Genomic DNA, 20,820 nt, shown 5'->3' on the forward strand with positions numbered 1-20,820 from the left:
GAGGAGAGAGGGGCATCAGGGGAGGGAAGAGGGGTACAGGGGTTGGTGAGAGGGACCGGTCGGACTAAACAGGTACGAGTGTTTGTTCCTTTAATAACAAGCTGGCTTTACATGAAATCCTGTCCTTTCCGATGCCCCCAGCTCCTCCAGCACAACAACAAGCGCCTTTCATCTGGTATGAATCCAATTATGATAATCCTGGTACAGTGCCCTGAAAATCTTGGCTCAGGTTAAGCCCCTTGGGACTTTTTCTTGGCAACATTGTAGTCCCCACCTTGTTAACCGAGCGAAACCTTACGAATGCACGAACCCTGGAGCGCTTATAGAAAATACGTTCAGCGTTGAGATCCCTTCTGTTTATCGATGTATTTATTTTAGATTCTAATTGCATCCATGTTGATAGCTTAACGCACCAACGTTCTAGAACTTGCTCCATCTGCTCTGTTGAGATGAATGCTTCGCAAGGATCACGCCTGTTCCGAGTGTCCCGATCCCTTTTTGTTTCTCTTGTACCCGTTTTCTTTTGCCTTCCATCTCTTGGCCATCTCTCCGGAGGAAACCGAGTGCCAAGTTGAGGAACGTGCGCGAAATCCTCTGTGTGCTATTAACCGAGTCGTATTTCCTTACAGTCAATCAGCCGTCGGCAGAATCAGGAGTTTGGTGAACATTTTTTTTTTATGATTTTAAGGAACTTGTTATATTCTTTCGCTGTCACATTGTGGCAGGTGCTTGATTTCGCTGGCGTTGCTAGGCAGCTACAAATACCTAGAAAAGCTAGAAAAGTTGAACTTGTTTATACTAAGAAAAAAGGCATCGATATGATGTTATTATACAAATACACACAGGGGCAATAACAGCCAGTGTCTGATGAAGAACCGGACGCCATCTATTCAGACTCAGGGAAGTTCATTTTCACAAAAGGGGTTCTTTACAGTAAGAGCTGTAAAGATGTGGAATCCGCTCTCCACAGAGATCCAATAGATGCCTTTAAATACAACCTGCGAGTATATAATACATCATATGAGGGATATAACGGGTTATGAGGATGGGGTTAGTTAGAGGTTGTTGATCAAGTGAGAAATCAGAGGCTTTTTTGGAGTGAAGAAGGATTTTTTTCCCCTCTTTGAGGCACAATCGCTTTCTTCTGGATCAGCAGGGAGGGTAAACTGAGGTTTTTTACAAACTATGTTACTTTGTAACTATATAAATGTAAATCTGAAATGTGCAATCCCATCTGACGAGGCACACTGTTCCAAGAATAATATAATAATAGAAATTAAAAAAATTCTAATATTTATATTTTTTAATAAAAAAAATAAAAAAAATAAAAAATCTTGATATGTTACCTTAAAAATTCCAAATCCAAGGTTCGGCAGCACTGGAAGCAAGAGGTGTCACAAAATTCTAACCTTTTGTGCCGTTTACTGCAAACCAATTAAAATAAGAAGTGTTTGGGCGGTTGCTGAAGACACAGGGTGAAGCCAAACACTGACTTCATGGCAAAAATGGAGTCTTAGTTTTGTGGTTCTGAAAATAACTCAATAACAATAAACGTTCAGACAGCGGGGGTGCCTAACTTCGGCAGCAACAGGGGGTACATCAAGCCTCCCAGCGGGGACACCGGCGCAGCAAAATCATTAGTCTGAGAGTGTCTTCCGAGAACACCGGCTCCGAGAGACTGAGCGAGGACGGACCTTAAACCCGATTCAGCTGCTTGTTACACTAACAAGAACACGACTTCCAAAATAATGACAATGTAACAAGTCTATTGTCCTTAAATACATCTCTCGGTTTCCGCAAATTCTACTTTAAACAACCAATGTAACAATGTTTATGGATTAAAATAAATGATAGATACCCCCCCCCATTTATGTATCCAATGGAAGCAGCCCTTTTAACTTCCTGTTCACTGAATTTGCATAATTATTCCTCCCCATTAAGTTATCTCTCCTCTACTGTGAAGTTGCTGACTGCTGTTGATTGTTTATGGAAGCGTTTGTAAGAATGTATCAATGGCTACATTTCATTTATAGCTCGTGATAAAAAGATTCATAAATATTTTAATTCCTAAATACCACACGCCGGTGCGCATGATATTCGATAAAAATTCCACCCCATTATTTCGGTGCCAACTTTTTTGGATGAAAAATAATTGACTTTTTTGGATGGCGTTTCAAAATCCTTCGTGAATCGCCATGGCAACAAACTGTACCGATAAAAGCTAGCAAGACATAAACAGTACTAGCCAAAATAAATTGTCTCATTTATAAAGAGTTCAGGGGCTTCCGAAGAGGTCAGGGCTACAATACGAGTGTGAATTAACTGTGAAAGTTCTATTATTGCACAGCCGGCTTGTTCGACGAATATACTTGTAGCGGGGCCTTTGCAATTTGAACTGTAAGATCCCATTTTCTTTTCTTTTTTTTTCACCAAAACTTCTTGTTTGTCAGGAATTTACTGTACGGCAGAATGACATCGGAGCATATGCGGAGAGAAAGGAGGTTAGATCCGTGGGGTATAAAGGGACATTACAGCCCTAAGCAGAAGTAGAATGCCAAGCGGAGGGTATTTTTTATAGATTCCAGTGCATTTTACCCCAAGTATTTTTTTTAACCTATATTTAAAACTGCTAACTGGCTTTTGCTTCTGCTTCCATGGTAACTCAGACGCAGGATAAAGATGTGGATTTTTGCTGAAAATGCATACACCCCTAGAATCATGGCATATGTGTCAGGATATATGAGGACTCCCTCGGGTTCGACCCGGAGTCTCCGAGTGAAGTGCCGTTTCCAGGGGTCTCCAGGTCGCTTTCTTCTTTCTGCTGGCAGAAGAGTTGTATTTGGCTATGTCCCTGCCCACTTCCCGCGATAGGCTACTTGAGGCAAGCCCTGCCCCTATCCACCTCTAGTCCTGCCCCTTCACAAAGCCACTACCCCAGAAGGGGAGACTTCCGAGTAGCATACTCTGGGAAGTTCTCAAGTACATTTGTCAGGTGACCACTCATGATATCCCACCACACACAACGTTTCCTGGGGTTTCTACCCACTTTTGCCCATATCTTTGTTTCCACACGCTAAGTCTTAATGAACACATTTGGGCGGCCGGACTGGACTTGGCAGATGGGGTGAATACGGGGGCCATTGGCCCTGCATGCCAGATGACTGTTCCTGACTTGTCCTTGGGTTCTATGACTGCTCGGTATAGATAGCAACTTGCGAATTTTCTATTCAAATAAATGTTATTATAAATGATCAAAAATCTCTATTTTTTTGGTTTATCGGAGTCACTAAATGTGAAATGTAACACATCTAGGAATGTCGATACAGCTCAGACGCTCCATTCTATATCATCGGCTATTTCTTTATAATCATTACACATTTTAAGAGACCATTGAGAGAATAAATACACTTCGCCACGCATTTCTAATTTATTTTGTCAGCGCAGTAGGCTGACATCCTCACCCTACAATTTTCATGTAAATCACACATCACTAATTAAAGGACTTGCTGTATTTTCCCTGTTGGCAAAACACAACCTCATCCTCCAAGAGCTGTGAATAAGAAACATGAAATTCCCCAGTGCTTTTGTGACCTGTTTATTTTTTTCGTGTAATATTCTTTAAAAAAGGTGTATTGTGTCTGGTGAAGTCTGTGCCTCGGTTTCCTCTTGTGCTGAATCTTAACTTGAACTGAAAATCAGAAACTAGATTGCGAATTCCTGCAGAAACCATAAAATAGAAGGGCGACATTTTCGTGATGAGGTGCACATGAACTAGTTTTATATATCTTTATATATTTCATACATAAGGGTTTGCATGTCCTCATCTGAAACACACAAAACGGTTTTAAAAAGCCCTCAAAGATTGAAAATATAAAATCCCTTGGGGGATGCTGGCAGGAAGTCCTGCTGATATCAGTGGGCGGTCCCACTGATGTCACAGGCGATCCCACTGACGATGGTTGGCGTTCTTGCTGAGGTCATTAGGTGTTCCTGCTGACATCATGGGACACACGGCTGTTTAAGGAGAAAATGGGAGGAAACGCTGTTTAAGGAGGAAACGCTGTTAATATAGAAAGGCCTCTGATACAACAAAATGTTCTATTTCTTTTTTTTTTTTTAAAGCATATATTCTTTTGTGTTCTATTTAGAACGTCTTTACTATTCTATTACACCTAAGCATTCAATGTATATATAATCGATACTCGCTTGGTTACTCTTAGGAATGCTCATTCATCATATGTCTTCTACAACACTTTGCACAGACTGTGCCAAAAATTGATGAAAGTGTCAAGAAATATGTATTACTCTGATCTTTGGATGTCTAGAAAGCAATAAAGCCATGAATTCTTTCAGCTTTCAGGTTAGAATGTTTTCCTTACGCATTGCACGTCTTCCCCATTCTCATAGAGCTAAAAAAAAAACATTGTCAATCGTGGGACCAACGTTAATAACATTACACTAAATAAAAAACTATAAAAAACTAAAAAAATTCAGCTTTTCGTTATTTTTTTATTATTTTTTTAATTATTGCATAAGACGAAGCATTAACTTTTTGCAATATTTAGAATGTACTTTGATGCAGAATTCTGAGTTTTATTATTATTATTACTATTATTTATTGTTTTATATATCCATATCGCCATCATATTCCGTAGTGCTGAGTTTTAGAAAATGTACCCAAATTTTTTTTAAAAAACAACAGGTTGAATATTTCATTTGCAAATAGTAACAAATACTATTTCCCTATACATTGTGCTACAAATTGAAACAAATCTATACATAGCCAGAAATGGCCGTTAAATAATATATCCCATAACATTCAGTTATGCATACAAAGCATGGTCTTGGTCAACAGAGCTGAGATAAATGAGTTAAAAAAAAAACACCGAATTAGACAAGCGATCTGAAATTATCCAAAAATCACAATTACTGAGTGGGGTATTTAGAAGAAGAATAATGGGGTTTATTTACCCCGTTTAATGTATAAAGCCGTTTCTTGCTGTTTCTATACACATTATCGGGGCTTTTAGGGCTGTAGAACCCTGCGATCCCCTCATACCCAGCAAACATTCTCACCTCCTAGAAAAGAGGGACATCAGGGGAGGAGAGAGGGGGCATCGGGGGGGGAGAGAGGGGCATCAGGGGAGGAGAGAGGGGCATCAGGGGAGGGGCAGAGGGGCATGGGAAGAGGAAAGAGAGGCATCTGGGATGAAAGAGGGACACGTGATTTGGGAATAGGGACTGACCACAATAAACTGGGCCCCCTGGCAGGAATGTGGATAGTTTATGATAGGATCTGGGGGTTGGGAAGGGTCGCTGAGTGTCAGGTCTGCTTTGTTCAGATATTTCTGCAATATGAGAGCTTTTTGGAGGCGGAATGGCTTTTTGTAAACAGTGAAACATATGTCGTGTAGTGCGGATGATCGAGGAGGTAAAGACTTCAATCGCTGCGTCTAACGTTCCTTAATTACCCCCGGCAGCAGGTCAGAGCCACGCTCACAAGAAACAGCGCTTGATTGAAAACACCGAGCAGACGTTGGGAAGCTCGGCCCTCGGGAACGCATTAGAGGAAAGTTCAATGACTTTTAACGCGAATTCTCTGATGAAATGTAATTCTGTGTCCGTGTGAGAGAGGAGATTTAACTCTCATTCTCGTGGACAAAACGAAATCCTTCTTACGCTCGGTGATGCCGCTCGAGGTGACTGCTAGACCTGGACCTTTGGATTTGTACAAATTTAAATTTTAACGAAATTTGGCAATTTTGATAATTTGTGTGAGCGTCGGAAAACGAAACAAACAAAAAGAAAGCAGTAGTCTCAGAATTTTGTCGCATTTTTACTCCCACTCTCAGCATCAAAGGGTAGCAAGCAGTAAAAGGCAGATAAGCACATACCTCCCAAGCATCCCATTTTTTGCTGGACAGTCTCGATTTTCGGGTAGCTACTCCACTATCCCACTGTAGCAACCGGTGGGTATCGTGCACTGGTTGGGCATATTGTCTGATCTCCCCGGGCTCCCCTATAAAATGAATAGAGGTCTTGTGACAGCACGCCAGATAGGGGGCGCCAGAGACAAACTATGCCACGGGACCTGGAACCCCAGAACCCCTGCCTATTCTGGAGGTTTCCAAACCCAGGTTATGGAATTTAATATAAATAACAAACAGAAGTGCGTTCTTTGCAACCCTAATGCCTCTGGCAATGAAATTATTACTCAGCGCTAACATCCCTTCTCTGCCGAGATGAGCTTCCGCTACAACAAACACAATGAAAGCCTCCACTGTAATAGATAATTGAAACGATTCCTCCAAAACGCAAATCCCCACAGAGGTCACAGAACACAGCTGTCATCGGATGAGTCTTCCTTTATCTGCCCAATTACATTTCATGCATTCATTCCCATGCATGCGCGTTCTTCGTGGGCTGCTAAACATTTCACCTCCTCAACTGCCGACACTTTCTACGCTTTGCTACATTTTATCCATCAAGGGATCGGAGCTACCGGCGTTTATCAATTATTCACTAGATATCTTTCCAACTAAATATTTGTTAACTTGTAAAAGTTACTGACATTAATTACTGTTTCGCGAGACCCCCCCCCTTGGTAATTACTGATAAGTGTTTTAAAATATAATTTAAAAAAATAACAAAAAAATGCTTAGGGAAAAACTATATGTATTCCACCATTAATCATTTTTGGGCATTGTAAGCTACAAGGGGAGTGGTTGTATGGTAGCCACACCCATAATCGTATAAGTCCCATATTTTAGACCCTCCCCCGCTTAGTTTTTTTTTATAACATGGCGGAAATCACTATTTTTTTGGCTAATGATTCCAGCCCTTTGTGTTACTGCCAGCATAATTAAGCCAATCAGGAAGAAAAAAAATAATTCCGCATTATTGATTATTTTCCTTTTTTCCCTTATAGAATATACAAGTGAAACATGGGAACTTTTTGTTTGGGATGTGCCCTGGTGGTGTATGGGTTAATGATGTGGAGCCTTCATGTGAAGTAGTGTCCTCTGTCGCTCAGATAGAACAGATATCCATTTTTCTATCCGTAACTCATTATAATCAGGATTATGCGGCACTATATGTCTTTCTGTCTGTGTTTGTAATTTAAAAATGCTAAAAAATGTGCCGGCAGAGATGAGAGCTCGGAACGCCGCTTGCTTCATGAAGATGCTAATCTTCTAGAACAATAGAAAATGTATCATTTGGAATTCGCTGCGCACGGCCGAGTGTCACTTCTAGTATTTCATCAATTAATTAGATTCTCAGCTGCTCGAATCAGGCTAATCCATCAATCTGTCCGCCATGTATTGTGGCTTTACATTTCTTTATATTTCTACCCCTATCAGCTTTGAAAAAAAAGCCCCCTGATGCAGAGAGGGGCAATTAATACACAAATGAGCGGATTGACGCGGGGATCAATATGGTTTAAGGTAAAATGGGTTATTTACAGTTCTAAAATTAGACGAATGACACATTCTTATGACTATTAGCCTGACGGGCGCAGATCAATACTCAACTCCTGTGCTCTGATCATTAACCCTTTGTTACACTGTGTCATTGACATATAATGCGCACAATGTACGGTTTATTTATAGTTAGAATGAATCTCGATGTAGTATATTATAGTTGACACAGAAGTATCATTATAGAATTACCCTGGCTGACTGATATTTATATATTATATATACCCTGGGGTATAATGGGGCGTAAATGCACCCAAATCCTGATGCCCAGGCCTGGATGTTCTTGAACTGTTGTGACCAATTTCCATACCTGAGGACTGACCTGGAGTCTCTGGGTGAAGCTCTGCTTTTTCAATGGGTCTCTGGGTGAATGTTTTCTTTCTCGGGGCAGGGCTTGGCTAGCCCCACCCCTATGGACAGCGAAACATGCCCCACACATGGCTAGCCCCACCCACATAACTGGCTAGTCCTGCCCCTTCATGAAGCCGCTCCCCAGAGGGAGAACTCCTAGCGGCCTACCCTGAAGAGCGCCCACTTGAATGTTGGACAGGAACGATAGTTCATTCATTGTTGCTCTTCTCCTTCATCCTGCTCGGACTTAAGGAGGGGGTTCTGACGAGGAGTGTCTAAAAACATCTCCAATTTTCTAAAAATGGGAGAAATTGTGCTCTTTCTGCCCCGTGGAAACTTTCAAGGAAAAATCTGTGTTCTTCCGCCGTGGAATGTCCGTGGTCAGTTGCCCCATGCGCATCGTGGCATTTATTATATTACTTTTTATCTAAATAAAATAACAGTGGGTTTGGTTTTTCAAATGTTTTTCATAAAGTTTATGCCCACCCCATTTATCAAACTTGGCTCAAATAAGACATCTTTATGCACCCGGGCGAAATCATAAATCACGGCGTCTGGAAGGAATCGCTGTCTGATGAATAGGATTCATGTCGTGACGCAGAGACAGAGAAATATTATTCCCCGTCCCACAATCAGTGAACCACAGAGGCTTTGATGACTTTACTTTGTTCAGCTGCTGTAATTATTAAAATCATTTAAAATTGGAAAAAAAAAACAGAACAATGTTTTTTTAATAGTTATTTTTCATTAAGTATATTTTATATTAGTAATCAGGAGATTTTTGGCCACAAGAAGCAGACGGCTCTTTTTAGTATGTGTTTGTATTATAATTAGTTGTAAAAAACACAGAATCTTCTGGAATAATTTGAGTATACTGTATCTGCAATTGGTAGATTTTTGCTTTTTATAATAGAATATGACTTCAAGACTTACCTAATATTATTATTATTATTATTATTATAATTATTATTACTTTTCATTAATTTCGATTTTTAGAAAATTGACATTTTCATGCTCCTATGACATGATTTTTTTTTACATGTCTGTTTGTTATCAACTTTCTTCAACGCAATCTAAAAACAAAAAAAAAAATTAAATATTTTTTTTAAATTTAAAATAAAAAAATTATTTTGAATGTATTTAAAAAATCTAGAGCAGAGAATTCCCATGTCGAACAAATCAGATACAAAATATTAGATTTTTTTTTGCCTTTTTGAAAAGTAAAAATAATAACAGTTTGTTTTAAAATCCCAATAACTGTTTTTGAATTCATTGCCAAACCCGGCTGTTTGCTTTAGAGATTCTAAATGAATGCTGAACTTAATTCCTTCCTGACTTTGGACACCTTTGAGCGTCTCGAGAAACTTTCCTAGCGCACAGACAGGATACTCTGCAGGAGATAATGATTCCACAAACTATGCATTATGACTCTTGCGGTCTGCAGTCACCAATTTAGGACGACCATTAGATAATCACATCTACTTGTAATGGAAAATCTTACCGTACTGTTACAAATAACTCTACATGAAGAGGATGCCTCGCGAAAGAAAAAAAACCAACACGTTGGGTATGACAGTCATTGCGCACTGGTATTCCGAGAATTAATTAACATTAAGATATAAAATAATAATAATAAACCTCCTGGTTTTGCTCACTGATTGGAAACGAGCAAATGCCAGTTAAACATCTAGCGCGTTATTGTAAAGCAGGGTCGGTGCCGAGGACGGGCATCTAAATATGGAAGATGATATCATCGTGAAACCTGTTTTAGAAGCAATGTCACATCAAAGAATAACAGCTTTCTATGTCATTTTTGATAAGAAATTTTGTGCAGAAAAGATAAAATATATATCAAAACATAGAGGTTGGAAGAACTGCGTGGGTACGGCTCCTGGTGGGTCATGACGAAGGTTCTGGGATGGAAATCTCTTGGCCTCTCTTTATTGGACCCTCGGAAAAGAGAGATCTCTGCCATCAGAGATACAGATCTCCCCGACACTGCCGGCGACTAAAGCATCGGGGCTCCCTGTCCCTGAACGTCTCCCCAAAAAGTAAATCAGTACGGGAATGGTAGCGGACGTCTGAACAGAAGACCCTGTCGTGATGATCGCCTGAGAAGATAGCTTCAGTTTTTCTTTCTTTCTTATAAAAGTCATTTTGGGGAAGAGATTGGAAGAAAAATGAATGGAGGAAAAAAGGAGAAAGGGAGATAAATCCAAATGTATTGTAATTCAGAAAGAAAGATTAACTTTAAAGATGGATTATACAGAAGGCAATAGGGTTATCGAGGAAATTTAGAAATCTGCCAATCTTCTGTATTTTGTTATTTAATAACAAAAAAAAACCCAGGAAGTTTTGCTTTTGGAAATTTGGAGTCATTGACTTTTTCTATCACTATAAAAGGTGGCTCTGCGGAGCTCCTGGAATATATGTAACTTTTCAGCGAAACTTCGTGATTACAGAGAAGATTTTTGGGGGTTTTGGGATGAATGGACATGTTCTCAAAACCTCAGGGATGAATTGTTTTTTTTACCCCAGTCTTAGGGTCTTGGGATGAGTGGGTATTATAGATGTGCGCCAATTGGTGCTTTTCTCCCTATATTGCAGCTGGGATACCTGCTTGAATACAGGTGACTTCATTCAAAATATGTTTTCCATACGGACCATAATTAGAATATTTTGTCTGTGTCACCGCAATAGTATATTTTTGATGGGCTATAAAAGGGTTAATATGCTTGGAGTCTCGCGGTCAGCTCATTTAAACAATTCCTGGCTAGATTTTTCAACAGGTACAAAACTGACCCAAGGTCTGTTATTAGAGGTATTAGGAGCGACTTTGTAAGGGACTCTGAAAGGGTTAAAAAAGCCTCCAAATAAGAGAATTTCGAACATTCCAAATAGTTTTATGTGGACGTATCATACTGTAAAAAGATTGGAACCCTGGATATTTTGTACTCTATTGGATCAGGACCCACAAGCTGCTCATACCTGGAAGCTATGATGTAATTAATAATGTGTAGTTTTATAGGTGACCGCATTGGTATCTGATTATGATGTAGGTGATTAATTTACATATTTATTTTTAATTCCATGGAATAATTTGATAAATGACCAGGAGTAATGGAACCTGCCCTGAATGTCGCCTGTGACGGTAACGTTTGGTACGCTGCTGCCCCCTATAGGAAAGGTTCTCAAACCCGATCAACAACAGGACTATCTGTGCCGGGGACTGATCGTCTGTGCCGGGGACTGATCGTCTGTACCGGGGACTGATCGTCTTTCTCGAAGAACGTGCGGAGCGCACACTTTATGTTAAATAAGTTCCTTTGCTGCATCTAATGAATACTAATCGGGTTCTTGTTGAATGTATATCCGAGCGATAATAAAATGCCTCTCGCCAGATACACATCTGCAACATGCAATCAGGTTTTACAGATCCGTAAGTCTTAAGTGACAGCGCACTCGTAAATACAATGTATCAGGCACTATAGAATGAATAATTTATAGGAATACGGCTGATTCTCGCCAGAGGCAACACAAGTCCCCTTTTTTCATATTTTTTACGCATTTTGTTACAAACTGTTTTGTGCAGGACGGGGGCCGAGGCTTGGAAAGCGGTGATTTTACCATAACAACCAATTGGATGCTCTTGCTGATTGGATCGTTCTACTGGTTGCCGTGGTGAAAAAGACCAAATGTAAAAAATTGCAGTTTGTGCCACTGGGTTGTTGGTTGGATGATCATTTTGGTGAAAATTGTCAGCTTTATTGATTTCTGAGTTAAAAAGAACATTATTGCCTCAAAATATTTTTCTAATGTAGCCCAGCTATAAAAATACATACGTGCAGGGCCTACTCGATGCACGCTTTAAGGAGAAGTCCCATGGGGAAAAAACCTGGTTTTATCCAATTTTGTTCCAATAAACTTGGTTTTTCTGCAGACCTGGAGCCGCCGTTGCTGTCAGTCATGTGATATTTTGGGTGACTTTCCTGCTCAAACACCACACTGAGCTCATGCTTTATGGCGATGCTAATGAAGCCCTTTCTGCCATAGACTTTAATTAGTCAGAGAGTCTGACCAGGTGATTAAGACTGAGCCATTCTATTGTTTACCAGAAGACAGTATGATAAAAAGTCTTCTTTACCCTCCAGTTTATACTCTTTTTATTATGTATTGGTGTCGCTCACATATTGGCCATCTGAGGAATGGCTCTATGGGCTCTTTGCAAGAAGATTTACGATGACCCATCTGTTATACAATTTATGGGAAGAATAATTTTACTTTTAGTAAGGAGCAGGGAATTCATGGTCATATGTTTTTCTTATTTTAAATTTCATGATGAATCTGCACCAATGGGTGCTCAAAGCAACTCCTTTGGGTCGATGCTCAGTACTGAATAACCCCCAAAATGTTCTCTTTAATTTAGATCTTATTAGAGGAATTATGGATGTGAGACAAAAATAGAACCAATATTTTATCTCAGCGGGCAGCCATTTAAACCTCATATCGTATTCAATAAAACGGTGGCGTTAACCTTCGCGCCGCGTGCAGAGTCCGTGTTGAGTTTGGGAAATTCGGCTTGTGACGCTCCGCTTGTCCTTTCAATCCCCTGCAGATAATTGCGATGATCCGTTGGCGTCCCCGCTGCCGCAGACAGCGTTTGACAGCTCTTCAAACCTCTTCTCTACCCACAGCCAGAGCTATGCAAAACTCAACAGCCAAGATGGTAAGATCGCCGTTTGAAGTGTCTGTCACCATCCTGGGGAGTTTTTGATGAATAATTCAACAGGTGTGGAATTGCTTAGCTAAAACCGTAAGAGTTATCGCAAGCAAAAGGGATTTTACTCTCCAAAAGTATTAAAATCTATGAATAATTACATATATCATGAAATAAATAGAATTAAAGTAACTCCTTGAAATTCACCAGAATAAAAAAGGTACTTCAGAAACAAAAGCTGGGGTCTTTTTTTTTGTTTTTTTGGCTCTTTACAAACGATTTTTGTGATAATATTGCGGTTTAGAAATTTATGGTCTCATGTACAATAATCTGTGATGACATTTTTTCGGACACGGTGTTATTTTTATTTGATATTTTTTATAACATTTTATACAGAGAAATAGAGAAACAGATAGACAAAAATGATCGAAAGACTATGGATAGATAGATAGATCGATAGATAGATAGATAGATAGATAGATAGATAGATAGATGATGGATGGATGGATAGATAGATAGATAGATAGAGAGATGGATAGATAGATAGATAGATAGATAGAAAGATAGATAGATAGATAGATAATGGATGGATGAATAGATAGTTATAGAGACCATAATGTAAAATTATAGGGCAAGAGGTTTAGATGTGATGTAAAATGTATAAATAATAATAATAATAATAATAATAATAATAATAATAATTATTATTATTATTATTATTATTATTATGTAACATTTTACATATAAATAATATAAGGTAAATGCATAGATTTAATTTGCACTTCTTTTACATTTGTGTAATTTGTAATGTCCATAAAATTAATTGTTTAGAAGTAACATTGTAGCAAAGGATAAATTACAAAAGTTTAGCAAAAATCTCGGTATCAGCAAAAAAAAAGACCTCTTTATACAAGTCTGTCCAGCCCCTTCAGGAAAACAGACAGATGTGAGAAGCTGTATAAAATAATCAGCATCCACAGCATTGTTGGGTCAGCGTTTGCTACTTTTTTCCATTGAATGTTGCAAATAAAATAATTGCGCGTTCAAAGCATTCTGGCCGGTCCCCGAGTGATTTTGTTCAGCTGAGTAAGAGCCTTTGATCAACACATTAAAGGAAAACTCGCTTTCTGTATTTGGATTCCTCCATCCTGGGCGGCATTAAAAAATCTATATATATATAAACAGTGCCACGTTCTGATCAATTACCCAAAATACAAATATTTGTTTCAATAGTAGAGCATTCATCTTTAGTTCAAGAATAACTCTGTAAAAATAAACGTGTCTCATTTTTTAAATCTGCTATTTTAATTTTAATAATACAGTTTTAGAGGGTGGTAGATCAGTGGAACAGCCTCCCAACAGAGGTGGTAGAGGGTAATACAGTGAGGGTATTAAACATGCATGGGATAGACATACGGCTCCTGAATCTAAGATGAGACCAACGACTGATTAAGATTTGAGTCTTTACAGCAGGTGAAACAGGTAGGCTAGACGGGGGCCGGATGGGGCCGATATGCCAGACAGTTCTAGGTTTTTAGGAATCAGCCTTGTGGAAGACATTTTTCTTTAGGAGGATTTTTTTTTATTTCCAATCATGGGCTGAAGCTTTGTATTGATGTTAAGTGCTGTAGGGGTTAATTAGGAATAACTCTAGTTAATAATAAATTATTGTATCTCTTCGGATTCTGTAAAATGTTAAATAAAGTCCATAAACCATTATTTACACTTTTTTTGTTGTCCTAGGAGCTGGCGGTTGGTCCCCGCTGGAATCGAGCGCACAGCAATGGCTTCAGGTGGATCTAGGAGAGAGATTCGACATCACAGGGGTCGCCACACAAGGCAGATCCAGGAGCTCGGACTGGGTCACGCGGTACAGCATCATGTTCAGCGACACGGGACGCAACTGGAGACCGTATCAACACGACAGCAGCGTCACGGTAGGGTCCGGGCCAGGGCTAAAAAACATCATTTAGAAACGCATTCCAAACCAAATGCTATGCAAACTGAATAAATCGGGAGTCTGCTTAAAGATCTGTATTTGGGTTGTGAAGGAGCAAAACGCGTGGGGTGCCGGGCAGACCACAGATGGACCACTTCCATGGATTGTTTATGCATTGAGAAGGGCCGGCTTGGGGAGCCCCTTCCGTGAGTGTGCTATTTGGTGCCGATGTTGTCATGCCGTGAGATGGACCTTTTTTAAATTCTGATCTCTCTACTAAAGCAAACAGAAATATTTCTGTTTTAATGCAAAAAAAAAAAAAACCCCTGTTTACGTGTTGAGTAAACATTTAAAAAAAAGAAGTTTACAAGTAAAGTTACAAGAATTTAATGTGAAATGATTCTGCTGAAGTTATAAATATGCAGCATTCGCTTCTCGAGTTTTAATGGACTTATTGATTATTAGCGGGGCTTCTTGTCGCTTGCTGTCTGTGGAACGTGGAATTTATTATCCTTCTTGTAGGATTTGTTGAAGTTGGAAATTTACAACGTAGTCAGTTTCTTATCTAGTTTCAAATTACCTACAATTCCTACTGTCACTGGTAAGAGGCACCGGACATACATACACACATACACACATACACACTACACACACATACATACACATACACACTACACACACATACACACATACACACTACACACACAAACACACTACACACACATACACACTACACACACATACACACATACATACATACACACATACATACACATACACACATACACACTACACACACAAACACACTACACACACATACACACTACACACACATACACACATACACACTACACACACATATACACATACATATATACATACAAACATACACACACATACATACACACTACACACACAAACACACTACACACACATACACACTACACACACATACACACATACATACATACACACTACACACACATATACACATACACACTACACACACATACATACACACATACACACTTACACAGACATACATACACACATACACACTACACACATACATATATACATACACACTACACACATACATATATACATACACACATACACACATACATTCACATACACACATACATATATACATACATACATACACACATACATAGATGCATACAAACACACATACACACACACACACACGATCTTTCAATTGTGAAGGACCAAGAAGGTTTTTTGTGGGTCTGCCTCCTCCCTCTGTTGATTTGCCAAGAAATTCCCAAATGTTGCAGATAAGAAAACCCCTGACCTTTCCCGCCTTGCCCTGGAGTAGTTGATACATATTGAATAATTTGTGTACCGAAGCTCTGTTTGATACATTTGATCTTTGTGGTCCATCCGTTCATGATTGTAGATGTGTCTCCAGGTGGCCGGGCCATTATAGAGAGAATTTATAGGAGGAAATAGCTGACATTCTATGTAGAATCAGAACTTAAAATGTGAAGACCACGTTTGTCGAGTGCTTTCAGAGAAGGGCAGATGTTTTCATAAGGTGTGGACAGGGGTAAAAGAGAAAGAGATCCGGACAATGGTGCAACTCTGATTCATTGACAAATCTTGCTTAACTCGGGGTGGAAACTTTAAATTTATTAATGAACACATTTCATGGAGATAAAGGCATGTTATGACCTTTTATGGTGTTACTTTGTCAAAAGCAGCAGAACAAGTGGGTCTCTCCATGGTAAGGTTGACCTTATACATTATACAGGGCCGGCTCACTCATTTAGATTATTAAGGGCTGGCTCATTGATTTAACTATACATTATATGGGGCCAGCTTAGAAGCTCTCTGGAATTTAATGTATAAACTCTTCTGCAAATCCTGGCTTTAGTGAATCTCCTCCTTACGCTTTCTTCTCATAAACTGCGTGGCTGTCTGATTAAGATCCACAAAGACAACTTCAGACGCATTAACTACAAAGAAGTCATAATATCCTCCTGGGTAAAAGAAGGATAATGAGACCATATTTACAATAACCGAAGCAGCGTGACGCACCAGCTTTACAAAGTGCCGCGATTTGTGGTTTTGCACCTTTGGTCTCAAACCATCTGCCTGACGCGTCTTGGAAAAATCACACGAAGTGTCAGGAGATGAAGAATATCCCGAGTCTGCTTCACTCCGGCCGGATACAACGTTACCATCTGTTACTTATACATATGTATCTTTCTATACGCATCATCGGGGCTTTTAGGGCTGTAGAACCCTGCGATCCCCTCATACCCAGCAAACATTCTGACCTCCTAGAAAAGAGGGGCATCAGGGAGGAGAGAGGGGCATCAGGGAGGAGAGAGGGGCATCAGGGGAGGTGAGAGGGGCATCAGGGGAGGTGAGAGGGGCATCAGGGGAGGTGAGAGGAGGAACGGGGCAGGAAAAAGGAGTATTGGGAGACAATGGAAGGGCATCAGAGGAAAAAATAATTGCTTGGGGTTTTGTGGCCTAGGGAGGGACTGACCAAACTAAACAGTGACAGTTGGGAAATGTGTGGACATATATACAAAGAGCTTAACCCGTTCTGATTTTTCTCTCGTTATGTATAATAAATCACACGATAATTGTAAATGTGGATTATAAACTCCGGTGGAGAGGGTTCTCTCTCTCTGTTACAATGTATCTTATAGGTACTTTACATGGAATGCAGCAAATATGATGTCATCCGAAATTCTAAGCTTTCTCAGAAAGTAGATTTCCAACATTTTCCACCAAGAACTGAGATTAAAAGTAAAGATTTTTACATCCAAAACCCCGGGTGGTTCATGAAATATTACACAATGAGGTGTCACTAATGCCCAAGGCTTACAGCGCGGAGTTTCCTTACATCACAGTAATTAACAGGTAGACAGGCGCCAATCTTTTTACTGTTCCTGTAAAATTAATACTTTTTTTTTAATTTTGCAAAAAACTCACAGAACTGCAAAGAAGTAAATTGTAAAAATTAAATTCATGAACTAAAAAAAAAAACATAGAAACTCAGAACCAGCCCCATTCGGCTAGTTGCCGTTTCTCCTGCTGTAAAGACTCAAACCTTAATCAGTCGTTGGTCTCGTCTTAGATTCAGGAGCCGTATGTCTATCCCATGCATGTTTAATCCCCTCACTGTATTACCCTCTACCACCTCTGCTGGGAGGCTGTTCCACTTATCTACCACCGTCTCAGTAAAGTAAAACTTCCTCCCATTCCATCTCACCCTCTGACGGCATATGGTTTAAGACTCTGATCTCCGCTAACTGCACCGTCCTGTGTCTTTTCAGCCCATAAGCCATGTGTACACCAACGCGCAGAAAGGGTATCCATCACGCGGGCGCTTAGCATTTCTCCAGCTGTCAGCAGATACCCAGCACCAATTATAGATGCCATTTTCAAACTTGGCAGATCCAGTGCAAATAAAGTATTTTTAAATAGACTGAAAAGTGTACTTATCGGGCAGGGAGGCGAAAGAATCAAAAGGGTTTTGCTAAACAAATTTTGCTAAACAAATGCATCATTAATTTGCCCTCAGCAAACAGTTTCCAGAGATTAGCCAACTTGTTTCACGGCAATAAGCGGCACAAACAGGAATTCCTTTTATATACGTGCAGTGTATATATAACGGTAAAGAGATTTAAGTGAGACGTCCGGGGAGGGGCGGGGGTTACAGATAAAGAACCATCACTGATGGATTAACCTGTAAAGATTTAGATTTTATATATATTTATATATCGCATGTTTACATAATGTGTAAACAAGGTGAATACATTATAGTACTTGATACAAAAGTAATAAACAGAACATCTCTCAATATCTCAATTGGCTGTAGAGGGGCACATTATGTTTTTGGGGTGTGGTTAGAGGTATGGCTGGGGGGCGGGGTATTTGTGTAACTGAGCGGGGTATTTAGAAGAAGAATAATGGGGTTTATTTCCCCCGTTTAGTTTATAAAGCCGTTTCCTGCTGTTTCTATACACATTATCGGGGCTTTTAGGGCTGTAGAACCCTGCGATACCCTCATACCCAGCAAACATTCCGACCTCTTAGAAAAGTGATGCATTCACATAGCAACCAGCTAAACTTTGCTATAACTTGCTTGAAATTAACCAGAATGTATCGTTACGTCTATCCCCAGTGCATTTTTAGGAAAAAAAAATCTATTTTTTTTCTCTGTACAATAATTAAAAACGTGCAAGATGGCCCTGAGTGCAAAGTGTTGTCAGCTTTGATAAATTGTTGCAGACGACTGTAATGTGTTTAAGATACAGTAAAAAGTCTGTATCTGTTACACTCAGGTGATGGTAACACAATTTGGGCAATTTGTGGGACCATAGCCTGGCTGGTTAAATATATATATATTATTTCCCTGCCAATCATTTTATTCACCTTTTTTTTTTCTTACCGAGCTCAGAGTAAAGCGAGTGAAACTTCGGCTTCTACCAGTGATTCATGAACAGGCTCGTGGGGCATTAAAACCTCATTTCCCGTAGTGCATTTATCAGAAGATTACCCATCGCGTTCCTCAGCGAGATTTAGTAGGAATTAGTCAAATATCCTCTCGCTGCGTTTGTTGCAAAATCTCTTTCATAATTCATTTGCGGATGGAGGAATCAGGTTCTTCCGTCAGCTAATGAATTGCTTTCCATTATATATTGGGCACAAAGCCCCAAATCTGGGTCTTTCCAACGAACTGGAGCCAAAAGTCTCCTCTAGTTTAGTACATACGCAAATTGGACTTACAAATCAGCCCAAGAGGTCCTTATGAAAGATATCTGAACCAATCAGCAACAATCAGTAACTTAATGGGGAGGAATAATCATAACAAGCAATTTGTATCCATCAGTTTCAGTTCTAGAGCGAAGTTGAGGGTTCTAGGTTCCCAACCAGATATTTTCATTTCACTTCAACCCTTCCGTTAACAGTTGTGATTTCTGTGGTTTCAGAGTAGATTAAAGTAGATCAAACCAATTGATTAATGCTTATCGTTCCTGCCACCACGTTCTTATCCTTAATTTAACCCTTTCACCAGATCGTCCGTCAAAAAAACTACAAATTTTTCCTGCCTGGATTCTGTAATTGAAACCATGATTTTTTTTATAGCTTTATAGTTCAGGGCTGGATCCCTTAGATATTAAAACTGTAATACTTTGCAATACTAACATTCTGTTCCAAATATTATCGCTTAAAGCACTCTCCCGGCCTCTCAGTTATTTTAATTGATTCTACACAAACATATAGCAGGACATGTTTTTTATTTTTATTTTTTTTATTTTATATCTCGGGATTGATGTTTCTGCCTGCAATTTGCGGAACATATTTCCTTCAGCTCCTAAATTTGTTTTTCCTGCACGGCAACAAAACTGTCAACTTCGTATGACTTTCTAATAGCGGACTTATCATTAAGCCTTTAAATATATATATATATAATGGTTTTCGGGAGACGCTAGACAAAACTGTGAACGTTTGTCATTAAAAGTACTGTTTCAGAATAAATAGTGGAACGGGAAAGAGTAACGAGTCTGCGCAGGAATGAGAATATGAACATTTGTGTCAAAGCACCAAGTATTATTTTAGTTCACATATTAAACATGTTAAAAATGATAATATTGGACTGATAAAGCCTTTGTAAAATGTGCCTGGAAACCATTCAAAAAGTTAAAGGTCATGTGATCTTTTGGGGTACCCAAAATTACTTGTTGGGAAAAGCAGAGGAATTTGCTGGGGTTCTTTTTTTTTTCAGAATAATCAACATTTTCAAGATTTTATAAATAATTTCTCCAAGGGATTCACCTAAATAAGACAACTGGTTATATCATGGGTAGAATTACCAGTCTGATTAGAATCTATCAGATAACTTCTATCCTGGAGCAAATCAGAATTTTTTAAAATTAATATTTAATTTTTTTTTCAACTTTAACTGTGAAACATTGTAACGAGGTTAGAATAAATCTTGCTGCTAATTGATACAAATTTCAGGAACAAACGTGCAGAATATGATGAGCTTTTCTTTAAGCAAAGATTCCAGCAACACAATGGGTGGCTTCCCAATATAACCTGAATCGTGAGATTTTATAACATAATATTTCACATTATCGCCAAGATTTTCTGGCCCTCTGGTTCCTTCTGTGATCAAAGAGACGTAGGACGAGCTGGGTAATTATTACTCACTATTGCTATCCTCAGAGACGTTACATATATGCGTTCTCTCTTACTCTGGATATTATATACGATTACATTTGTTACTTTTTGAAGATAATCTGGAATTGATGTACCGTATCGCTCACACTATGGTCACGCAGAGCAGA

The 20,820-nt window shown here is 39.3% G+C and overlaps 1 protein-coding gene across 1 annotated transcript in view; it reads left to right on the plus strand.

Annotated features, from left to right (window-relative positions):
• CNTNAP5 (contactin associated protein family member 5) overlaps positions 1–20,820 on the plus strand; it is a 123,160-nt gene that overhangs the window by 14,992 nt on the left and 87,348 nt on the right. Inside the window, exons 2-3 of the mRNA XM_053472217.1 lie at positions 12,445–12,555; positions 14,290–14,483. Coding sequence (XP_053328192.1) covers positions 12,445–12,555; positions 14,290–14,483 — 305 coding nt within the window. The remainder of the gene's footprint in view (positions 1–12,444; positions 12,556–14,289; positions 14,484–20,820) is intronic.

This window comes from Spea bombifrons, chromosome 7 (genome assembly GCF_027358695.1).
Source record: "Spea bombifrons isolate aSpeBom1 chromosome 7, aSpeBom1.2.pri, whole genome shotgun sequence".
Classification (NCBI taxonomy): Eukaryota; Metazoa; Chordata; class Amphibia; order Anura; family Pelobatidae; genus Spea; species Spea bombifrons.